Raw genomic sequence first — 22,374 nt, 5'->3', positions numbered from 1 at the left:
CACAGTACTTTACAAATATGACTGTGACTTATATATGACTGCTGTGGTCCCAAGCCCATATGCGATGCCCACACAAGGTCCGCAGCCAATATGGGTTCCCTACCTTCGAGCCCGATGACGTAGGGGGTGTCGTGTTGCAGTGACAGCAGTGACAAAAAGGCTTGTCCATTTGTGCACAGTGGAATTGGGAAAAAGGATATGTTTTTACCTCATTTCCCCCCAATCCGTCAATGCAGGTGTGGAGGTTGGACCGCCACAATTGGCTTCATAGCGAAGGCACATGCAAATCTGTACAGTGGTAAACGTGGCTGGAGTCCCGCCGGCAGTCACTATTTCCTATGGCGCCTTCGACACAGATGCAGTTTCTTGTTGGAGAAGGCAGGACTAAAGCAGGCTTTCGCCTATGGGACTGCCAACATTTAAATCTGGTGGGCAGACTGTCAAGGAGGCGGACGAGTTTTTTGTCGGAAAACCGACAGTGGGACCGTTACTGTCAATATCTAAATCAGGCCCCTTGTCTGGGCATAGACTAAGGTAGTCCACCTCTAAGGTGGCATGCACAACTTTCAGTACATGGTCATTGCACTAGATGCTGTATTTGTAAAATCTGAAACATCTTGTAAGTCACTGCAATAATCCCTCTCTCTAGATAATGTTTCCACCCCCTTCAGAAGTCAGTAAACCATCTTAAAGGCTGCAAATACTTTCCTTGATGTTTGATCCTTTATTAAACACTACATGCATACAACATATTCATTACTGTCTCACAGTCCCACTAGCTTTTCTTCTGGGAATTACCTACATTTTTCAAAACTACTAGTTATGTAATCCTGATGGTTCACCAGGCCGTTAGTCAACACGTGGACCTCCTCTCAATCTCCAGCTCTAAAGAGGTAAAGAGTTGGTTTGACGGACACATCATGTGTGATCTGGAGCCCAGGACCAATTTCAGGGTAAGCCTAAGGGTGGCTTCTGACAAAGGATTAGTCAAGTATCCCTGGTGCTAATTATACAAAGACATTACTGGGCACAGAAAAGGATACAGCTCATGACGTACTCCCCTCTACGATTGCAGACATATTTGCTCTTGTCATGTATTCACCTTCACCTCAGCTCCACACGTGCCATTGATGATATGCCAGAGTTCCTGAGCTCTGAATATCACTAGAAAGTTATTGATAAGAGAGGTGTAAATATACATATGCCTTCACACAGAACAACAGATCAATCCAGATAAATGTACTCACAGTGAATAGTCAAACATTGCCTGTAAACACTTTAATACCAAGTGAAACGAGAGCCACACTGAATGGAGAGCAGACTTTTCCACTGCCAGGCAGTTATCCTATGTATACATGTAGATGATAAACCTCCTGAGAATTATATAAGAAAACATGTAGAGGCTCTAGGGCTACGCCTATGCCTAGTGAGGTTGCACGAGCAAGATAAGATTTGTAGAGTGGGCACTTGGTTACTATATTTGTGCCCAGTGGGTAACTCTCCCAAAACCCATAACCACATAAGGCCATGTGACCCCATATTGCAATACGAGGACACTGCATAGCTAAGTAAATAATGTCCAGTCGACCATTCTCTGGCCTGAGCTCATCATAGTATTGGCCCAGGTCCTTTTTTTAGATATTGGCTAATTGTCTCCTTATTTAACTTAACTTTTGAGTACTTGATCATGGGTGAGAGAACTTTTCGTTATTTGGTGGTTTATCTTTAGCAGAAGAAGATGCCCAGAGGAGCAAGTTGCTGAGAGATTCATGGCTGGAACAGTGTTCGTGGGCATAAGGCAGGAGGTGCAAACCCCTCTAGAGCCTTACTACAACCTTTTGTTGTCCAGGCCATTAAACTTCCTATATTCATAGTATAAGAGTCAACAATGAGGACACAACAGTCACTCACCCCCAGATGGTGTCATCTAACCTAAAGGCCTTTTACATGGCAAGTGATGTCCTCACAGCCACAAGAGACACTAGTCCAGCATGAGAGACACCCCCTCTTCTCTTATAGGTCTCTCGTGATTTGCCTCCATGTAGTTCTTGATAGCGTAGATGGCGAAAAAGGCAAATGTTGCATCAAGGCAATTTCATGAAAAACGTTGTGCATGCCAAGAATGAGATGCATGTGGTAAAAGTGAGTTGCACACACTCATCTTGCCCCTAAACAAATGTTGCATTTGGGAATGCCATGGAGGGTGGCAGGTACATATTCCAGCTAAAAGCTAATTCACAGATGTACTGGAGTCAGTAGCATCTTCTGTTCCACTATGGCAGTCCTGTTCCAACGCTGGGCTACCCTATGCTATATCGAAGCATACATTTATATCCTAAATAAGCGGTGAGAATGTAAATCTAAGCACTGATGCCAACAGAACTTACTGTGAATGTGGGTGATTCGGTTATGGGGGTTTGGGCCTACTGACATCAGCAGGCATCAATTACTGTGCCCACGGCTGATGGCAGCCAATGCATCGCAAAGCAGCTTGCACGTGCCTGCTGCTTTGTTATTGAAAAGGAGCCGGGAAACAGATCAGGTAGGTAAAAATCTTTATTTTCCTCTTTTAAGCCACACACCTTTAGGGCCAGATGTAGCAAAACAATATTTTGCGACTTGCAATTTGCGAGTCACAGCGACTCGCAAATTGCAACTTGCAAAATATTATGCAGAAAGGTGTCTCAGACACCTTCTGCGACTCGCTATGGGGTCGCAAAGACCCACCTCATGAATATTAATGAGGTGGGTCGCAGTTTGCGACCCCATAGCGAGTCCATGCACTCACAGGGATGGTGACCTGCTGGAGACAGCAGACCACCATGTCTGTGACTGCTTTTTTAATAAAGCATTTTTTTTTTCTTTTTGCAGCCCGTTTTCCTTAAAGGAAAACGGGCTGCAAAAAGAAAAACTTCCAAAACCATTTGGTTTCGTTTTTTTCAGAGTAGGCAGTGGTCTATAGCACCACTGCCTGCTCTGAAAAAATATTTTTTATGGCATTCACAAAGGGGAAGGGGTCCCAAGGGGACCCCTTCCCTTTTTGCGAATGTGTTACCATCCACTTCAAGTGGATGGTAACTGCGAGTTGGTTTGCGACTGCATTTGCGGTCACAAACCAACTCAGCATGGCGATGCGGTCGCAAATAGGCAGGGAACACCCCTTCCTATTTGCGAGTCGCAGCCTCAAATTGCGAGTCGGTACCGACTCGCAATTTGAGGTTGTGCATTGCGTTATGCCTTTTGCGCATCGCAAACTGCGTTTTTCGCAGTTTGCGACGCGCAAAAGGCTTCCTACATCTGGCCCTTAGTGTCTTCCCCAACTGGGGTACCCACCATTAACTATGTCACGCACAGAGCTGTATTTTACATGTCTTTATTCATCTGTGTGTAACCGCAAACTCAACGTTCTAAACCTGCCTTCACTTCACCCCGTTCGAACACTTATGTCACAGTTCTACGCAGTCCTTCAGGAGCCAAGATGGTTCTGCCATTCATAACTCAGACATCACTGCATCTCCCCCTCTGTTAAGTAAAAAATTAAAAATTTATACACAATCATAGCTCTTCGATGGGCCTTCGTGGCACTCTGATTACTCGTCCTGATCGTGTCTTTGGAAACCGGCAATAAGAGTGTCCATGATCTGCATTGGCGAATCAGGAGCACCAGCAGTCTGGGGGTTTTCAATTGTCCTTTCCAAACCAGTCTCTACAATGACATCAGTATGTGATGAGTGGTGAGCCACATGATTGAAATGTGAGGAATCTTGTATAATGCAAGGCACTAACAGCAAGGGTATAGAACTAAATACAACCGAGATAGACAAGGAGCTAGCAAGTGAGAGTGCTTTACAGGAAAGAAGGGAAAACAAAGGGTGCAATTGGCAGAAATCAAGTACCAAACATACAAGGAAACTAGAAGCAAGAAAGCAGGAAAACAACCAACTGGAATCTGGAACAAGGGAATAGAAAGAAAAGCAAGGACTGGGAAAAGGAAAATACAGGAGAGGTTTCAAGGGAGCAAAAGAAGTGCTGGTGCAGGAATCAAGGAAACAAGGAAATAAAGCAGGCAGAAAAAGCTCAAGGAATAGCTGTGGCTTAGGAGTCAAGTAGCACTGCAGGGAGTGCTAGTTCGAAAACAAGGGTTAGGTAAGGCTCAGGATTTAAGGTAGCACTTCAGGGAGTGATATCTCAATCAATCAACCAGGAAGTTCTTGTATAGCGCAAGCTTTTCACCCCAGAGGGTCTTCAGGCGCTGATGTGGTGTAGCAGTTCTTGCCCGGCTGTAGGTGGTGGTCAAGGAGTCAGGTGTGGAGCTGCTATCTGAAGTCTGTTAGGGAAGGAGACGTGCAGTGGTGGAGGGGAAGGTCATTCCAGTCTTTTACAGCAAGGTCGGAGAATGATCGGCCTCCAAGGCGTTCATGGCGGATGCGGGGGACCCTTGCCAGTGCGAAGGTGGCTTATTGAAGTTCCCTGTTCGGTCGGTGGAAAGTGAGGCGGCTGTTAACATAGGCGGGTCCAGTGTTGTGAAGAGCCTTGTAGGGTTGCGTGAGGAGTTTGAAAAGACATCTGTTGCAAATGGAGAGCCAGTGGAGGGCTAGGAGGTGGGGGGGTGATGCTGGATCATTTTAGGAGGTTGAGGATTAGCCTGGCTGCGGCGTTCTGAATGGTCTGGAGGCGGTTGAGGAGCTGCTTCACGGTTCCGGCGTAGAGGGTGTTGCTGTAGTCGAAGCAGCTGGAGATGAGGGTCTGAGTGACTGTTCTCATCCAGGGGGCAATGTCAGTCATGGTGTCTTGGAAGTTGGTCCATGTGGTGGTGGAGTCATCTGTGAGGGAGAGGACGAGCTGAGTGCTGTCAGCGTAGGAAATGACGTTGAGTCCGTGGGTGCGTCCGACATCGGCTAGAGGAGTCATGTAGGCATTGAAGAGGGTGAGGCTGAAGAAGGAGCCCTGAGGAACGCCGCAGATTATGTCTTTGGGGGAGGAGACGTAGGATGGAAGGTGGATCCTTTGTGTTTGACCGGAGAGGAAGAAGGACATCCAGTGGGGTGCGTCTCCTTGGATGCCGATGTTGTGGAGTCTGGTGATTTGGGTGTGGTGGGAAACGGTGTCGAAGGCTGCAGATAGGTCGAGTAGGATGAGGGCTGCTGTTCCACTGATGTCGAGGAGGCATCTAATGTCATCTGTTGCTGTGATCAGTGCTGTGTTGGTGCTGTGGTTTGGGTGGAAGCCAGATTGGGAAGTGTCGAGCAGGGTGTTTTGTTTGAGGGTGTTTGTGAGTTGGAGGTTGATGGGCTTTTCGAGGACTTTGGCGAGGTAAGGGAGGAGCGAGATGGGGTGGCAGTTCTTGAGCTTGCTGGGGTCTGATGAGGGTTTTTTCAGAAGGTGTTTGACCTCAGCGTGGTTCCAGGCATTGGGGACAGTGGTTTTGGCGATGGATGTGTTGAGGATTTATGTTAGGGGTGCTCCGATTACTTCTTTTCCCAGGTTGTAGAAGTGGTGCGAGCAGGGGTCTGAGAGGGATCTGGAGTGTATAGAAGTCATTATGGCTATGGTGTATTTGGAGGAGAGCTGTTTCTATTTGGTGAGCCAGAGGGGGAGGGCTGGGGTGCGTGGGAGGTCGAGGGTGGTGGGCTGGCAGTCGAAGTTGCTGTAGATGTCGGTGATTTTAAGATGGAAATAGTCTGAAAGTTTGTTGCAGAGGGCTTGGGAGGGGCTGATAGTGTTTTTGGCTGTGGCGGGGATGGAGAATTCTGTGACAATACTGAAGAGTTCCCTGGTGTGGCTGGTGTTTGCCTCGATGCAGGTGGTAAGTGATTCTTTCTTGGTGTCTCTGAGAAGGTGGTGGTAAGTTTTGAGGGCTGATGTGCAGGAGTCGAGGGTGGCGGGGTCTTGGAGAGCCAGTGCCTCTCCAGTTTTCTACAGTGGCGTTTGAGAGTCCGTAGTTTTGGGGTGAAGCATGTGGCTTGCTTGGTGGTTTTGTTGATTGTAGTGTTTTTCAGCGGTGTGACGATGTTGCAGTGGATGAGAGCCAGCTGGAAAGGTTCTGGACTTGTAGTTTGAGGGTATTTGCAGGACTGGGTAAGGTGTCCTTGAGGGCGGTGATCCAGGGTGTGTGGATGACTTTTCCCCAGTTGCAGCGTGGGAGTGTGGGGGTTTATGTTGAGGAGTTGTGTGGTCGATCGATGGTGAAGTGTACGATGTTGTGTTGGTTCAAGTTACTTCAGTGGTGTGAGAGAATTTGGTTATGTTGCTTGTGGAGAAGTTGGGGTCCAGAGTGTGTCCTGCACTGTGGGTGGAGCTGGTTACCAACTGGGAGAGGCCGATGTTGCTCATGTTTTCAAGGAGTGAGGAAGAGTTGAAGTCATTTCAGTCTTCTAGGTGGATGTTCATGTCTCTAGGAAGATGTAATTGTTAGAGACGTTTGCCAAGAGGGCAACAAAGTCTGAGATGTGGTTGCGAATGTTGGGCCACGGTCCGGGGAGTCTGTAGTCAAGGGCTCCTCTGATGGTGGTGTTAGCATCAGGTTTGATCTGGAAGTTGAGGTGTTCCATGATTGATGTTGGCGATGCACGTAATTATGAGAAACTACAGGAAGACCCTACTGTTTTCCTGAAAAATAAGATAAGTAGTATGGTTGAGCAAGCACTGGCACATGACTGGATTTCACAGAAAGAGGGTGACTTTCTGATGAACAAGAATCCAGTGACCCCATATTTTTATACCATTCCCAAGATCCATAAAAACCTGGAAACACCACCAGGGAGACCCATTGTGTCTGGCATTAATTCGGTTTAGGGGCCCCTGTCCCTGTTTGCTGATGCTTTCCTGAGACCCATAGTCCAGAACACGGACACGTACTTGAAGGACTTCTCTTAAAAGATGCCTTTCGACCCTATCAATGAAATATTGTTAGGTTTGGATGGGGAGAGCCTATAGACCAGTCTACCTCACTTTGACACTTAACGCATTATAAAGGAGGTCATTTTTAATATAGACTGGGAATACCACACACCACGTAACGTGGTCCTGGAATGCTGCTTCTGGGCATTAACCACTAACTTTTTTGGCTTTGAAGACAATCTGTACCTTCAAAAACATGGCACCAGCATGGGAAGCATCTTTGCTCCAAGTCTAGCAGGTCTCTACATTCACAATCTAGAGAAGGAAATGATTCTGAAAACCACCAACCCATATAGGGAAAACATTTCACTATGGAAGAGATACATTGATGATATTCTAGTCATTTGGAAAGGGGAGGAAACACAGGTAGACCCTTTTTTAGAGTGGCTCAATGTGCAAGTTCAGTTCCTAACATTCACTTTAATGAAGAACAACTAGTTTCTCTTCACATTATAGCAACTAATGACACCCTTAAAACTACCACTCATGAGAAACCGACAGCTAAGAATTGTTTGCTACTTTTCAACAGTGCACACCCTCGCCATTTGAGAGAAAATCTTCCCTTTGGCCTGTTTCTCAGACTTAGGAGAAATTGTTCCGAGGTATCCGACTATAAACAGCAAGCTCAGAACATTGCATTAAAGTTGGAGGCTAGGAAATACCCTCCCACAATCCTCAATCGTGCTATAAAACGAGCACGCAATAATAACAGGGAGGCTCTTTTGGCCCCCTCCCCAAAAAAAGAAAGAGGAAAGACCCATCTGTATTACGACATTCAATGTAGCCTCCAATCTGGTGAACAAGATTATCAACAAGCACTGGCGCATTTTTAATAGCTGCCATTTGGCCCTTCCTAAACCTATGTTTTCCCATAGATGTGGCAAAAGTATAAAGGACATACTAGTACATACCCAGCCACGCCCACCCAGGAGAGAGTTGGACACTACCAACCTCCTACCACCACCTATCGGACACTACCCATGTGGCAATTGCAGTGTGTGCCACACAACTAAGAGGGTTATTTTCCATGATAATACCACATGGGAAATCAAGGGTTTCACCAACTGCAATACCCAAGGAATAGTCTATATGATCGCATGCCCATGCATTCTACATTACATAGGAATGACTACCCGCAAAGTGAAAATTCGCATTGGTGAACATCGTAGCAATTTAAGATGTGGCCGCGCCACCACAAAAATGTCCTCTCATTACATCAATAGTGCACACACAGTAGATGATTACCAATGGGTCATGCTTGAACATCACAAGATGGCTAGGAGCGAATCCTTCCTACTCGAAAGGGAACAACGTTGGGTTTTTAGATTATGCACCCATCAACGTGGTCTGAACGAAAACATCCCCTGAGAACAGCTAACTCAACACTAACCACTGTTTCCCTTTCACCAACAAGACATCAAAACATCCAGCAGGTCACCAATAATATGCTAATAAACTTCACATGTATCCCTTTAGGTTATTTTTCACCATTTAGGGATTCAACAAATAATTTCCTTTCTTTTGCCCCGACATATGGTAGCTATATTTTATTCCTCCTTTTTTATTATTATTTGGTGACCTACTGGCTACTTCTCTTTTTTTACCCCCCTTTTTTCTTTTCCCCCCTCTTTTTTTCTATAACCCCCCCTCATTTTGTTCCCCCCTTTTCTTCTTCCCCTCTGCCCGTCCCCAATAACCCCATCAATAACCCCTCAATCCCCCCTTTTTTGAGTATTCTGGTGCCTGAGTTATAAAAACAACTTTTTTCAGGCATCTCAAGGGATACCCATAACCTGGGGCCCTCGCAGCCCTCCTTGTGGGCACCAATGACCGCCGTTTTGGGAGGTCATCAGTCTAGTGCTAGATGCGCCCACGATTTGGGACGTGTGAGCGCTTTCCCCACATAAATCCCAACTGGGATCGTAGTGTTTTCCGGCCCCAGTGAGGTGAGAATTAGGCTGCAAGGTGGAGTGTTGCTTTGACGAAGTAAGTGCGCACAAGGCCTCTGACCACCTGCAGTGGTGGCAACGCGCTCAGTGAGTCTGCCTTTGCCACATATATATATTTTTTTCAGTGTGTGACTACAAGCACACCCCCCTCCCGGAGGATCTAAGAGGCGATTAGCATAGACACTAAAAGTAGGTCACTCATGCACCACGTGTGCTTTACTAGAGGTGCCTCACGTTTTGAAGTGTGTTGTAGTATTTCTTATATGTAGTATGTCTTGTATTTGTCTTTATATGCTTGCTGAGGAATGGTGGCCGCCGCAGTCCAGACTCCGTTGTTTGAGAACATGATGATCATGAGGTAAAGGACTGCTGGCGCTGCAGTCCAATGGGCTGGGGTTCGTTCGGACTGTCCCGGCTGTCGCGGGATGAATACGGCTGCAGTGCCATGCGAGCGGTGAACAGCTGCTTTTATTGCTGAATTGAGGGTTCATGGCGACTCGGTCTGGACTGGCCTCACTGACACTCGAGTCAGCTGTTGGTGGCCCGAGTCGGGCCTCGCATCAGGATCCATACCATCGCAATGAGCTGAGCAGCTTTCAGTCTCTGCGTCTGATGCAAAAATAAACAGAGCAAATGTAAAAAAGAGGCAAATTGGCTTCTGGGGCAGAGGCTTTACATACGGGCCAATGACCAGCTGTTCGGCGCCGTGCTGATAAAATTAATTGTGTGCAATAGGAAAACACTGTAAGGCCTGTGAGTGAGAGTTCAGAGAAACTTGCAACCGTGACTGCATCTGCAAGGAAGCACAGCTGTAAACCCAGTGAACGAGAGGTCTGTGAAACTGTTGTACCGCAGCAGAGGCCACTGGTCCATCTGAGCAAAAGGGCACTAACAACAAGTGAATGAGACGGTGAAAGCTGCAGTGTGCATTTTATCCAACCCCTAGGAGGGCTCTTACCAGTGTCGTCCCAATGTACTGCAGATAGTCTTCCATGCTTCTGGTCAAGTGGTGTGTGGGGCCGGCAGCAGCAGATGTCATTTAGCAGGCTTTATCGGAGGTCAGCTCCTCAGGCGGGCTTTCTAGTATTACAGTCACAAAACGATAGACAGGAACAGAGCAACTGAAAACACAAGTACTTGTGTTACGGCCAGAAACCAACAAAGAAATTGCGCACAGAAAGTAACATAAATGGCCAGAAGTGTAATGAGACATGAAACAGGGCCAGTGTCCATGGGAGGGAACAACACACCAAAGGGAGGGATAAATGGCAACGATTCACCACTGAAAAGCAAGGAATTTCAAAAGGTACACAAAGGAACAAATGAAAAGCGATGGTCATGCTGAAAGCCCACAGAGTAGATACAGCATGTCTCGGAGAGACAGCGCATGCTCTGCCTAGGCAAGACCTAAAAAGGGAATCACATCTTCCTCTGCGTACGCACCGAAACATACAAACATGAATGGTCTCTGACCACTTGACGGAAACATCTTAAATGCAGAATACCTAACCTGAATGTATTATGTTTGCCTTATGTAGGGTGGAGAGACCCAGATAAGGTAGAGGGTCCTACTTCTACACATTTCAATGTGATTTTTTATAATAACGCCCAGGTGATTTTTTATTTGGAGTACCTCAATATATATAGGTATTTCTGGAAAAAATAATTTAACTGTTGGGTGTTTGTGGATCACTTGGATATGAAGAATCTCATGGAAACCTGCACCAGAATTTGGAAGCCCCTGCCCGAGCTTGGGGTTTGTAAGTTACTGTCCTGACAAACACCTACAGGGAAGTTGAGGCTTTTTTTAAAACGACCTTTGGAATAGGGGAGGCACCTACTGGGGACTTTTTCTGCCTTCCCCCTAGACATAAGAGACAGATTAGAACATATTCATATATCCATAGTTGGAGTCTGACTGTTGACATTTTAATCTGTCTTTTATGACCAAGAAGATAGAGCCTGGGCCAGCTGTAACTTTCATAACAGTGCCCTGATGCCTTATCCCAAAAGGCGTTAAATACCACAAGCCTTGCCACATAGGGGAACTGGCCTCCTCCAAGTGGATTTATGAGAAAAATCCTGAAGGCTGGCCCACCAAACCTAGGAAAAGTATGCAGGCCAAGTAAACCCTAGATCACCTGAAGACTCAAGTGAATCAGGGTTGGCAAATTAGTTCACATATGCTTGTCTCCAAAAGCAGACGTTCTATTTAAGTTGTGGAAGTTACACAATTGTGGACATCACCTCCATATGTGGTAGTCTTTGTGAATCACTAGTAACTCACTCATGTTCGATTTATAACTTTTAACAAGTGTAAATCAATCTAATCATGCACTAAATATATTTTTTATTTGTGTACTGTGACTTTGTCTTAGTCCCTTTCAATTGGGAGGGTTTTCAGTTTTCAAACTAGCCATTATATTCTCAGGAATTGCAATTAACAGACTTGTGGAGGGCCCACAACCCCGGGGATAGCCAATATACCTTTCTATCTTCATCACACAAAAGTTTCTTGCGCCTCGATTACCTGTTTATCCAACATTCGTGGGTAGGCAGCTTCCACGGGGTGAACCACCTAGCGCGCAGTATCTCCGACCACTCTCCTGTTGAGGTAACATTGAGGGGAACCATGAGGGACATGACACAGATGCCCAGGCTAGATCCGGGGTGGCTAAGAGAGGAAGGTTTCTCTGACAAGATACGGGAAGGTGCAAAAAGATACTTCTCTGAAAACTGGGTGTCGGTGGATTCAACGAGCACACTATGGGAGGCATTCAAGACGGTGCTTAAGGGCCAGGCTCAGGCGCTGATCGGCGGCCTAAAAAAAGAGCGGAATAAGGTCCACATGGCACTGGAGAAGGAGGTAATAGACTTAGAAGTGGCAGTGCTGAGAGGGACCGCACCAGTGTCACAATCTCCAACTTAAACAAAAAGAACTGCAGAATCTGGGGGCCAGGGAGGCACAAGTCCACAAGCGAGCCACGCAACGTAGGATCTATGAAGTTGGAGACAAGGCAAATAAGTGATTAGTGTGGCTCAAAAAAAGGGATAGAAGTAGGAACTGGGTTGCGGAGATCTGGAATGAGGATGGGGTAAGGTACTCTGCGAGCAAAGACATAGCGGAGGCCTTTGCCGTCTATTATAAACGAGTATACTCCTCCCAGACGGCCACTACCCAAGGGGATTGTGAGGAGCCCTGCGTGACCTCCCGCTGGCGAAGTTGACAGGGGCTGACAGGGAACTGCTAGATCAGGAACTGACAGTGGAAGAGGTGCAGCAGACCTTGGGAGAGATTGCCTCGGGGACGGCAGCGGGCCCTAGTGAACTCCCAGTGGAACTTTTTAAAGCCATGGGTAATATTGTGGCCCCACATATGTTGGAAATGTTTTGGGCGGCTAGGGAAGAGGGAGTTCTCCTGGAGGACCAAAGACTTGCCAGCATAGTGGTCATACATTAGGAGAGCAGACTCCCGACGCCCTGCGGCTCCTACCGCCCCATTTCCCACCTGAACCCAGGGGTCAAGGTCTTAGCAAAAATCCTGGTACACAGATTACGCCCCCACATGGCCACCCTGATACATAAGGATCAAACTGGCTTTATGCCACATAAGAGCACTAGGCTAAATCTAAGGTGCCTGTATGGGATCCTTCATCCTACTGCGGTCCCCGGGGCGGAGGAGGCAGCTGTGCTCTCACTAGATGCAAGAATGGCCTTTGACAGTATGGAGTGGCCTTATATTCACGCAGTCCTGGCCAGGCTAGGGTTTGGCCCTGGATTTTGTGCATGGGTCCGTCTGCTATATACTGGACCACGGGCGCACGTCAGGGAGAATGGGATGTTGTCCCGCTCATTCGAGCTACATGGAAGCACTAGGCATGGCTGCCTGCTGTCGCCGTGGCTGTTTGCCCTCGTGCTGGAGCCTCTATCAGTGTGGGTACACCAAGATCCCCTTGTGTGGGGTATACCTGAAGGGAATGGGTGGGAAGCCCGGATATCGCTATTCGCAGATGACATTCTTCTATATGTCATATGGCCCCACTGGGCCATAGATAGACTAAATCAATTTTTTCTGCTCTTTGGTACATACTCCAGGTATCATATAAACTAGGACTAGTCGCTGGTCTTCCCTCTGACGACTGGGGGCATCTCCCTGCCGGCACGGTGAATGCCGAGGGATTTAAGTACTTGGGAATCTACATGAAAGGAGACCCAACAGAGTTTCTCAAGAAGAATCTCTGTCCCCAGCTGGCCCGTCTTGCTGCAGATGTCCTCCATTGGCAGAGGCTCCCTCTGTCTCTGATGGGCCGTGCTGCCCTATTTAAAATGATGATCCTACTTCGCCTACTACATGTGTTCCAAAACACCCCATATAAAATACCCCCTGACTCTTTCATAAAGATTGATAGCAAAATACGCAGGTTCCTGTGGCGGGGGGAAGCCCAAGGATATCTCTGGCGAAACTGCAGAAAGAAATATATGAGGGTGGTATACCGATCCCTAATATGAGGGCATACTACTGGGCAGCCCAACTTGTCTTGGTTGGGAACTGGGTCCATGTGGAGATGGGGGAGCCCGCCTACAGAAAAGACATGGAGTCCATGGGAGGCGAGGGATACCCTTTGGTGCTGTACTCCCGGAGAGGGGAGGGCCTGCTCCCACCTCACACACAAGCGGTGGTGAGGGCATGGAGAGAGGCCACTAAGTTTTTGGGCTGGGACGGGCGATTAATGGCAGAGACTCCACTTTGGTGTAGTGACCAACTGCGTGAACTTCAGATGTTAAAGGGCTTCTGTGCTTGGAGGCTAATTGGCATTGACATACTAGGGATGTTTGGAGGGAAGGCTCCCGGATTACTTTCTCAGATTTACAGACTGAATATGACCTGGGACCCTCTGAGACATTTAAATATATCCAACTGAGCCATGCCCGGGGGAGGCATATACATGCAGGGGAACAAGTTCCTGATTTCTCCCCACTGGAAGACAGCCTGTTGATGGACCCCATACCAGAGAAAGCAGTTTCTCTCATTTATAAAAAATTGATGAATAACTCACCCGGCACTGGACACGCTCTCCGAGAGGCATGGGAGCAGGATGTGGGGTGCATTGACGACGATGACTGGCAAGACGCCCTCCAGAACCCAAGAGAGGTCTCGGTCCGGGCGAGATTTCGCCTTGTGCAATTACAAATCCTTCATAGATCATACTACTCTAGAACACTCCTACATCGCATGGGACGCGGGGACTCGGATCTGTGCCGAAGAGGGTGTGTTGGGGTGGGCACATTCTTTCATATCTTGTGGGTGGAACTGTCCCATTATACAACTGTTCTGGGGGGAAAAAATACACATAATGGCCCAGATCACGGGACTCGTGGTTGCTCAGGAGCCTCAATGGCTAATATTCCAGATCTCAGGGGAAGAAACCTGGTGAAAACATCAAAAGACTTAGTTGACACTAGCAGCGGAGGTGGCCAAATGGGATGTTGCCTGGTCCTGGGGGGCGTCAGAGCTGCCAATCATCCAAAGCTGGGAGAGGAACATGGACTGGTGTCATCATGCCGAGCGGGTAGTCTACCGGGGTGGGGGCTGCCCCAAGAAATTTGACAAAATATGGTTGCATGGTAACGATATAGAGGACTATAGAGGGAGGGGCCTAGGGGGAGTTATGGAAGGGGTAGAATGTGCTATCAGGATACTAGCTACATGGTGGGCTACAGGGCAAGGTACGGAGTGCATGTTTGATGATTGTCATAACATCTTCTGTAGGCATGCTTGTTTGAATGTAAGCTGATACCCTTGACCAAGATATCAGAGTTGGCTATATTCACTACTACTGTACTGTACTGAGCTTTGATTTAATAAAAAGATGTTTAAAAAAAGAATTGAAATAAACAAAATAAATATGTATCCACAAAATGCGTATATCAATTTAGATGGCCTCTTACACAAACTGAGCTGTTTTAGTGCATTTATGGGCAATGGTGGAATTGTAAGTGATCACACACAGTTTCACACCTGAGTATGCCCTAGTTGGCTGCCTGTCTGCTCACTCCACAGCTGATCATTTTCTCTCCTTTTATTGTTAGGCACGATAAGGCACCATCGCCTAGCTGGGACAGTGTCTGGGGTCTTCGGGTTTGTCACGCTCCTCCTAATCGCTGCAGCTGTTGTTGTGGTACACAGAAACCGAGGTATGAAACACAACGTGTTTTTGTATGTCATTTTTGTGTTTTTCTGAGTGCTCGTATGTTTTTCTTCTTTGTGTGAGTTTATGGTTCTTAATGTGTGTGCGCGCTTGTCTGAGCATGTGTGTTTATGCGTTTGAACGTTCTTTACACTGTTGACGTGCATGCTTGTTTCCGTGGTCGCATGTTTCCAGGGCTTTAAGTGGGGTGGGTCGATCAGAGTCTCAGGAACGGCAGCAGCTAAAACCAGACCTTGAATAGGGCCCCGATCGGGCCCTATATTCATGTCTGTAGCTTCACAAGAAAAAACACTGATTGACTTCTGAACAACTGTAAAAACAGTTAAGGTAATCCATGTCAGCTCAGTAGTTCCTATTAACATATCACGGTTCACTTAATCCTGCTTTCCCTAAGAGTGCAAGGTAACTGTTTTGTATACAGTGCATTCTCACCTCCGGTGTCTGAGTGAGTTCGGGGTTTAGTGGGTGTTTGTAATGGGCCACAATTGAGATCTCTGGGATTGAGGCAGAAGGTAGTACAAGTTTCTCACAGTACATGTCAGTGGGTCACAAAGGTGGTCAGAACACATGCTTATCCAATACTTTCTCTCTCTGCAGAGCTCACCCAGTAGTAGTTATGTGTGGCAATTCTAAATTCTAATTGTGATTCCATTTTGAAAGAGTGTGAAGAAGGTACACAACTGTCAAAACACTGACAGGCATAAAATAAAATAAAAGTGTTTACTTGTTAGCAGGCGTGTTGTTTTTGTGTGTGTGCACGTAGGGTGGGATAGTGAAGTGAAGGAGATCCAAGGAAGAACATGCAGGAGAGAGTGAAAAAATGATGCTAAAGAAGAAAGAGATGAGATGTAAGATATATAGATGAGGATTTCAGAAAGATGTGGGGAACATGTAAAAGTAGGTACAGCAAAGAAAAGTAATTAGCTTGTGTTACACAGTTTGGTGTAGCTGGGAAGCTGGGATTGAAACCTCGTTTCTGGATTAGACATTGTGCAATTCATATCCTGAGTGGGTATCAAATTCTTTCACCCTTCAGTTCTGAAGACAATTTTATTATTGACCAAAAAGACAAGTCAGTTGGTTTGAGCCTCCTAAACAAGGACTTTATTGTTAATATAAGTAGAGCTAAATTATGGTTTGCTAGCTTAAACTTCTTATTGACCTCCACATTTTACGCAAATGCATTCAAAACATCCTTTGTCTTTATAAGGTGGGACAACACTAGTGGGAAGAAGCTTTCTTCAAAGAACAGATACATTTTCCGCGTAAACCATGCAAGCTTCCTTCCCTCAGAGGAGATACAGAGCTTGGGAAGCAGCAGCACAAGCTTTCCCCATTGCAGTGGAGGTACAAACAGGGCAGCAGCAGTGCTTGATTTGCTTCCTCAAAGAACAGGTTCAGCATGACAGTAGCAAACAAACTTCCTGTCTCACAGAAAGCAGCAAAGTCAGCAGGTCAGACTAGTACAAATTTTCAACACTCTCAGAACATGTACTCTTAGGCAAGAGTGCTTGAAGGTTACAAACTGATCTCTGGCCCGGAAGCTTAACTCACTGAGAGGATGTACAAGGTCGATGAGTGAGTGCATTTGTGAGTTCTGGCATCATTCTTGCGTACGTGATATCCCTTACCAGAATCCATGTGGTCTTGATGCCATCAGAGACTGCTGTCTGTGTCAATTCTTTGTTTTTCATGCAATGCAAAGTAACTGTAACCTAGTAGTCCACTGTTTTTTGCAGCAGCTCAGCCACACCCAAATAAGTATGCTCTAGACAGGCACACGGGTGCCGACCTGTTTGAAAAGGTTTTAAATGTGAGCATCAAACACTATGTAATCCCTGCGTTTGTGCTGCTGCTGTTCAAAAACTTGAGGGCCACCAGTGACAGTTACTTTATTGTGTGATTAGATCCAGACACCAGTTTAGGAATGGTAAACAGTACGAATAAGGACATTTCTGATTAAGAAAGCTATTAAACTCTTATTTTCCCCCTGGGAAAAGTATCAAAAGACAACAAAACTATTTAAACTGCAATTGTTTTTCAAAAGTATAATTTCTTTTGGTGTTCATTTTAATTTACTGATTTCTCTAATTTCACATATTTTTAAGAGAGGTGCAGCCCGTAGATGACAACAGAACTCCTTAGTTGTTTTTCGTACAGATGTGACTGCTTTTTTGAAGATTTCTACTATCTTTTGTGTCTTCAGAGAAATGATTTAAAACATATTCTATATATTCACATACTCAATGGGGCCAAGCCCACGCCTTCAATGAATAAACATGGGAATGTGGTTAAGCATGTCAGAGTTAGGGGCTGCTTACAATCTGAGAGGCCATATTGATGACCTTACTGACACATTGGCTCTATGTCCTCTAATTTATGCTTTATGAGCTAATCTATAAAAATAGATTCATGTTATTGACCAAATGTCCTACTAAACCACTGCACCATTGCATAATAATCCTATTAAGATAAGTCTGCCTCTCTACAGACCTCACCCACTACTGTCACCATTGGGGAAGAGGAGTGGAACACACCACGACGATTTGGCCTTTTGTTTATCGCCACGCACACAGGCCACTAGCCCATCCATAGGCTGCTGAGTCATTGTAGGAGGAGGGAATACACAGTGTGTCATACTATATTGTACTGACCTGGCTGCTGCTGGCACACTCGGCATGCAGGCTATGCTGTTTTTTTTAGCCAGCGAGCAGTTGTCTAACATCCCTTAGAGGCTAGCAGTGAGCCCTCTAAGTCAGATTGGGAAGGCGGGCAGTCGGGCATTGGGCAATGGGTCAGTGTCTCAGGGTCACCTGTGGGCCTGTTTTTTATGGACTCTGAAAACTGTACCACAGAACCTTCTTGTCTTCCCCTGTCCCTTGCAATGTGGCATCAGTTTTACCATGCAATCAATCAAGCTGAGGCTGGGGGTCAAGTGTTGCTCTGGCCTTTGGGGCATTCTCACCTTGGCACCTGTGGCTGGCCCAGCCCAGAAGCAGTGTGTTTCCCTGCCCCGCTGGGCCATCACGTCATTGCCATTCTTACCTAAGCCCCCCAGCAGTAGCAGCAGCAGCTGTGTGCATTTCCCGACCCCTCCTCTAACAGGCCATCGCCGTGAGGGGAGGAGAGGTCTGCGTTTACATAGGCCTTGCTGTGAGGCCACCTTCCCAGGAAGAAAATAACTCCATGGGATGAAGCGTTAAGCCAAGAGCTGCTGGCATTGGAGCTAGGGAACCAGGTACGAATCTCGGCATCCGGTCACCAGCCTGTGATGATGGGCATGTCACTTAATCTCCCCGATCCCAAAATAAAAATGAATTTGATATTGTGTAATGTAACTGGTGCTAATGTAAATTGCTCCAGTGGCTTTGGGCTGAGTTCACACTATATAGAAAGCTTCAAAAAAACATAATAATAATAAATAACTGGCCAGATTCTGCAAAGGCCGAGTATGATAATTAAAGAGGACTCCTTATATAAAAATGTCTCTTCCTTTTAACATGGCTTTTGTCCTCGCCAGCCCTGCCAAGATGCAGTGCTTTTAGTTTTACCGGCTCCGTAAGCTTAAAATATTTAATTTACCAAACATTTCTGTAAAGAATTAGCCCAATGAGACTAACCAAATGGTGATCCTGGGAATGTGGGCCACTTAAGTGGGAGTGTCCGTGCCTAATTGCGATCCCAGTCCGACCCTGGAAGCACTCTCAGATCCCTCATGGAGAACCAGTAACACACGAACAGATGCGTCCTTACACCCCTCACGCACTAGCAGTTTCGCTCTACTTACAAACCTCCCACACTGATGAGAGGTCTCACTCTAGCAGAAGCGCTCTCACACCACTCACATACTAAGTAACTAGAATGACCTAAAAACTCTTGATCAGAATGACTTCAAACCTGGTCAGTCTTCCTACCCCCAGGCAGTAGCCACAACCCACACAGTTCTGCATCTGAAAAGCCAGCAAGTACGGTTTGCATTTGCACTCACACTCCAGCCCTACTGTCTTTAGGGAGGCAGCAGCTGCAAGCGAGTGTACAGCCTCAGATGCTTACGCAAAAGAACAATGAAGCACGGGCATTTCAACAGCGATGTTCACAATCTGAAAAGCAGAACTGAATGTAGAAAGGAATCAAAAATGACCTGTGATTCACAAGAACGAGTTCCCCTTCTCGAATAACTGTTTTGAACTCAGAAAATCCGTACAGTGCCTTCTACTTTCTGTGAGATTTCTTTGAGCCACAGGGTTCAACAGAACAAGTTGCACGCAACCCGGGCCCCACCTCAATTACGGGATGTTACCACAAAACAGATGCTCTGCCTTCCTTCGGGACCAGCTCCCAAGAACTCGCATAATGGAGACTTCATTGTTTGGATGCCACGTGATCAACTAGCAGCAGTGCAACATTTGATAACGTTGTTTATGAAAATTGGCTACTGACAAAAATGTAATACAATTTCACATTTGAATGCTAATATCTGCTGAAGTTCCACTGAAGGTATTTTTATATTTATTCACACATTCAAATACAAGAATAATAAATACAGTTTCTACAGAGCCATTCTATAAGAATGATGACTTAAAGAAATAGTATAGCTTGTTAGAAAGATATAACAGTTGATACATTGTCAAAAAATGACACGCAAATAGAACACAGAACGCTTGATATAACTTTGGCACTAACAGATGACAAAAGACTATTAACCTACACCCATCAGTCCTCTGCATATGGGCTTTAATGTACCCACTGATTCTCAAGGTCTCTATGCACACCTAAAGTTAAATCATGGGCACCTTAGATATGATGGGGACAATCACCATAATCGGTCTGCTCCACGGGGATAGGTGGGTGTTTTGAGAGTGCTGAAGCAGGTGCATGGATACAAAAACTTCAGATAAATAAATAAATAAATACATACATCTTCATTTACTTTATTTCCCTACTCTAGAAGGAGCATGGGAGATGTTCATAAGTCCAAACCACCCCATAGTGCCTCTGCAGTATTTAATTACTAAAAATAAATAAATGAATCAAATAAGCCAAGAAGCTCAAAGTTTTGTATAAGAGCCCATCGCCTATGCCGCCAAATGTCAGGGTTGCTAAATACCAAGGATTTCCAGTTTTAATTCCACCACAAACCTTTTCCTCCCCCCAATCTACACTTCTTGTCCCCTTATCTCAGTCTTCTTTTGTCACTGTTTTGCTATGTTTTTCTTCCTGTTTTTTTATCCATTCTATATCTTTATCTCTTTTTTGCTCTGGTCAAAAGTTTGAGACAAAGCCTGATGTTTAAATATTAGTTCCAGTCCTCAAAAAGGAGTCCCTTAGCTCATCACCTGTTGTCACAGGCAAAAATTAAGCAGCTTCTCTTGTGAAGATCAAAACACTATTACAGATATGCCCATTTCCAGCCTCCAATGATGCTCCTTGTTACTCCAAAATACTCTTTACCTACTGGATAATTGATGCATTTCTTGCTGGAGCACAAAAGAGAAGGCGTGAGCTCAGACTACCCATATGTTTTTGGAATTTCTGTTGGAGTGATGGTTCTAAGGAGCTAAAACTGTCTGTAATGAAACCAATATATGGCATTTTCCTGGGGTTATGTGTAAACCCCAGAGTATAGCCACAAAATAAAATTTTAAAAAACAGATTGTGTTTTCCTAGAAATATAATTACAATCTATAATCATGACAGTCGGTATCAGATTTTAGGTCGGTTTTTCCTGGAACTGGGCTATTTTCATCCCTATAATCTTGAGATAGAAACAATTTGTCTCTGGTGCTATGCTTATTCTAGATTCGGAATCCTTTCAAGATTGAAAGTGATTGTACCTAAAGTTAATTTATTATTAACTTTGCTTATAGCATTTACCAAATTCAGTGCAGAAGAAAATTTGATTAAATGATTTGAGATCATGTATAAATTCCTAAGAGGTAAGATGATGGTGGAATTTAATCCAGTGTATTTAAATGTGTGATTTGGAGGTGATGTCAGAAATTGAAAATTGAAGGTAACGGTGGGAATTTGAAATGTTGCTAAGAAAAAAAGTCTGTTTTTTAGATTACTTTATTTTCGGTTTAAATATCTTCTAGATCAATATGTGTTTTGTAATGTAATCTATGGAATTTTTTCAATGCAGGAGGGAAGGGTCTCTATGTCTTTTTGTATTTTTTGATTGGGGTTTCAATCCAACTCCCTTATTCTCTTTACATTTCCATTCCCTGAGTAGAGTCTTCTGGTCAGAGTTTAATACATGGAATGTGGAACTGTAGATTGCTGGAGGTGCTGGTGAAATCTTTGAACAACTTTGCAATAGGACTAGCTGTTGAAAATGTGATCATCTCTTTACACCCACCTTACCCTAGCTCCTTTTTTTTACTCATAAATTGATGCAACAAACCTTAATTGAAAGCCTCTTTAATGGCATTTATTCACTTTGGAACAGCCTGCTACTGTCAAGTGGTGTAGTATTCTGCCAGTGTATTTACTCTTTTTTATATGGCATTCTACTGCTATTGATCTTGCCCCACTAAGACAATTCAGCATTTTAAGCACTTTTTTCTGGCGAGTTTCCTCAATGTTCTACAAAATTGAATATCAAAAGTATCTTTCTCAATTGATTTATTATTTATTAAAATAGTATCCATAAAACAGCAAATTGAAACTAGAATACATCAAACAATGTGATTGTAATACAAACATACACAGATGTACAACATCTCACTAATATGCAGTCGATGTTACAAAACCAATTTTAATGGTATGGTACTCATATCACACTCTAGTAACATACAGGCATATGTTGCTCCCTATGGACTTCATGCGCCCAAGAAAAAGGACAAAAGGAAGTCTAGTGGGGGTCCTGAATGGACACATCCATGTCAGACTTCCAGGATAACCACTGACTATGTAAACAACATTTATTTTAATGTATTGTATGCAGATATATTCTATGCGGAAATCTGTCATGAATCCAATTCTCCTGGACCTCCACTGGACAGACCAAAGAGATTAGTGACAATGGATTGGATTAACGGGCCCAATTTCCTTTGATAATGCTTCAATAAAATACGCACAAAAGGAAGGGTTGTCAGTCATGTGTTTTAATCATCTTGCAAGTATATTTACCCAATGCTAAGTAGGAGGCAAATCAGATTTAATCAACCCTTCATTCTACATTGAAATCAATTACTAGCAAATTACCAATCCTCCAAAAAACTGCCTTCTCTCCACACACAGAAAAATATTATCAGCAGCAAATTCCATTCTTCAACCTCAATCTAGTGTTTCCCGCTAAAAGGTATCCAACCTGT

The 22,374-nt window shown here is 45.1% G+C and overlaps 1 protein-coding gene across 6 annotated transcripts in view; it reads left to right on the top strand.

The window, feature by feature from the left end:
• The window catches only part of LOC138285848 (uncharacterized), a 322,964-nt gene that overhangs the window by 197,192 nt on the left and 103,398 nt on the right, over nt 1-22,374 (top strand). For all 6 annotated transcript variants that reach the window (XM_069226294.1, XM_069226299.1, XM_069226298.1 and 3 more), the window contains one exon: nt 14,940-15,044. In XM_069226294.1, coding sequence (XP_069082395.1) covers nt 14,940-15,044 — 105 coding nt within the window. The remainder of the gene's footprint in view (nt 1-14,939; nt 15,045-22,374) is intronic.

This window comes from Pleurodeles waltl, chromosome 3_1 (assembly GCF_031143425.1).
Source record: "Pleurodeles waltl isolate 20211129_DDA chromosome 3_1, aPleWal1.hap1.20221129, whole genome shotgun sequence".
Lineage (NCBI taxonomy): Eukaryota > Metazoa > Chordata > Amphibia > Caudata > Salamandridae > Pleurodeles > Pleurodeles waltl.
This window is presented reverse-complemented; position numbering and strand designations above follow the sequence as displayed.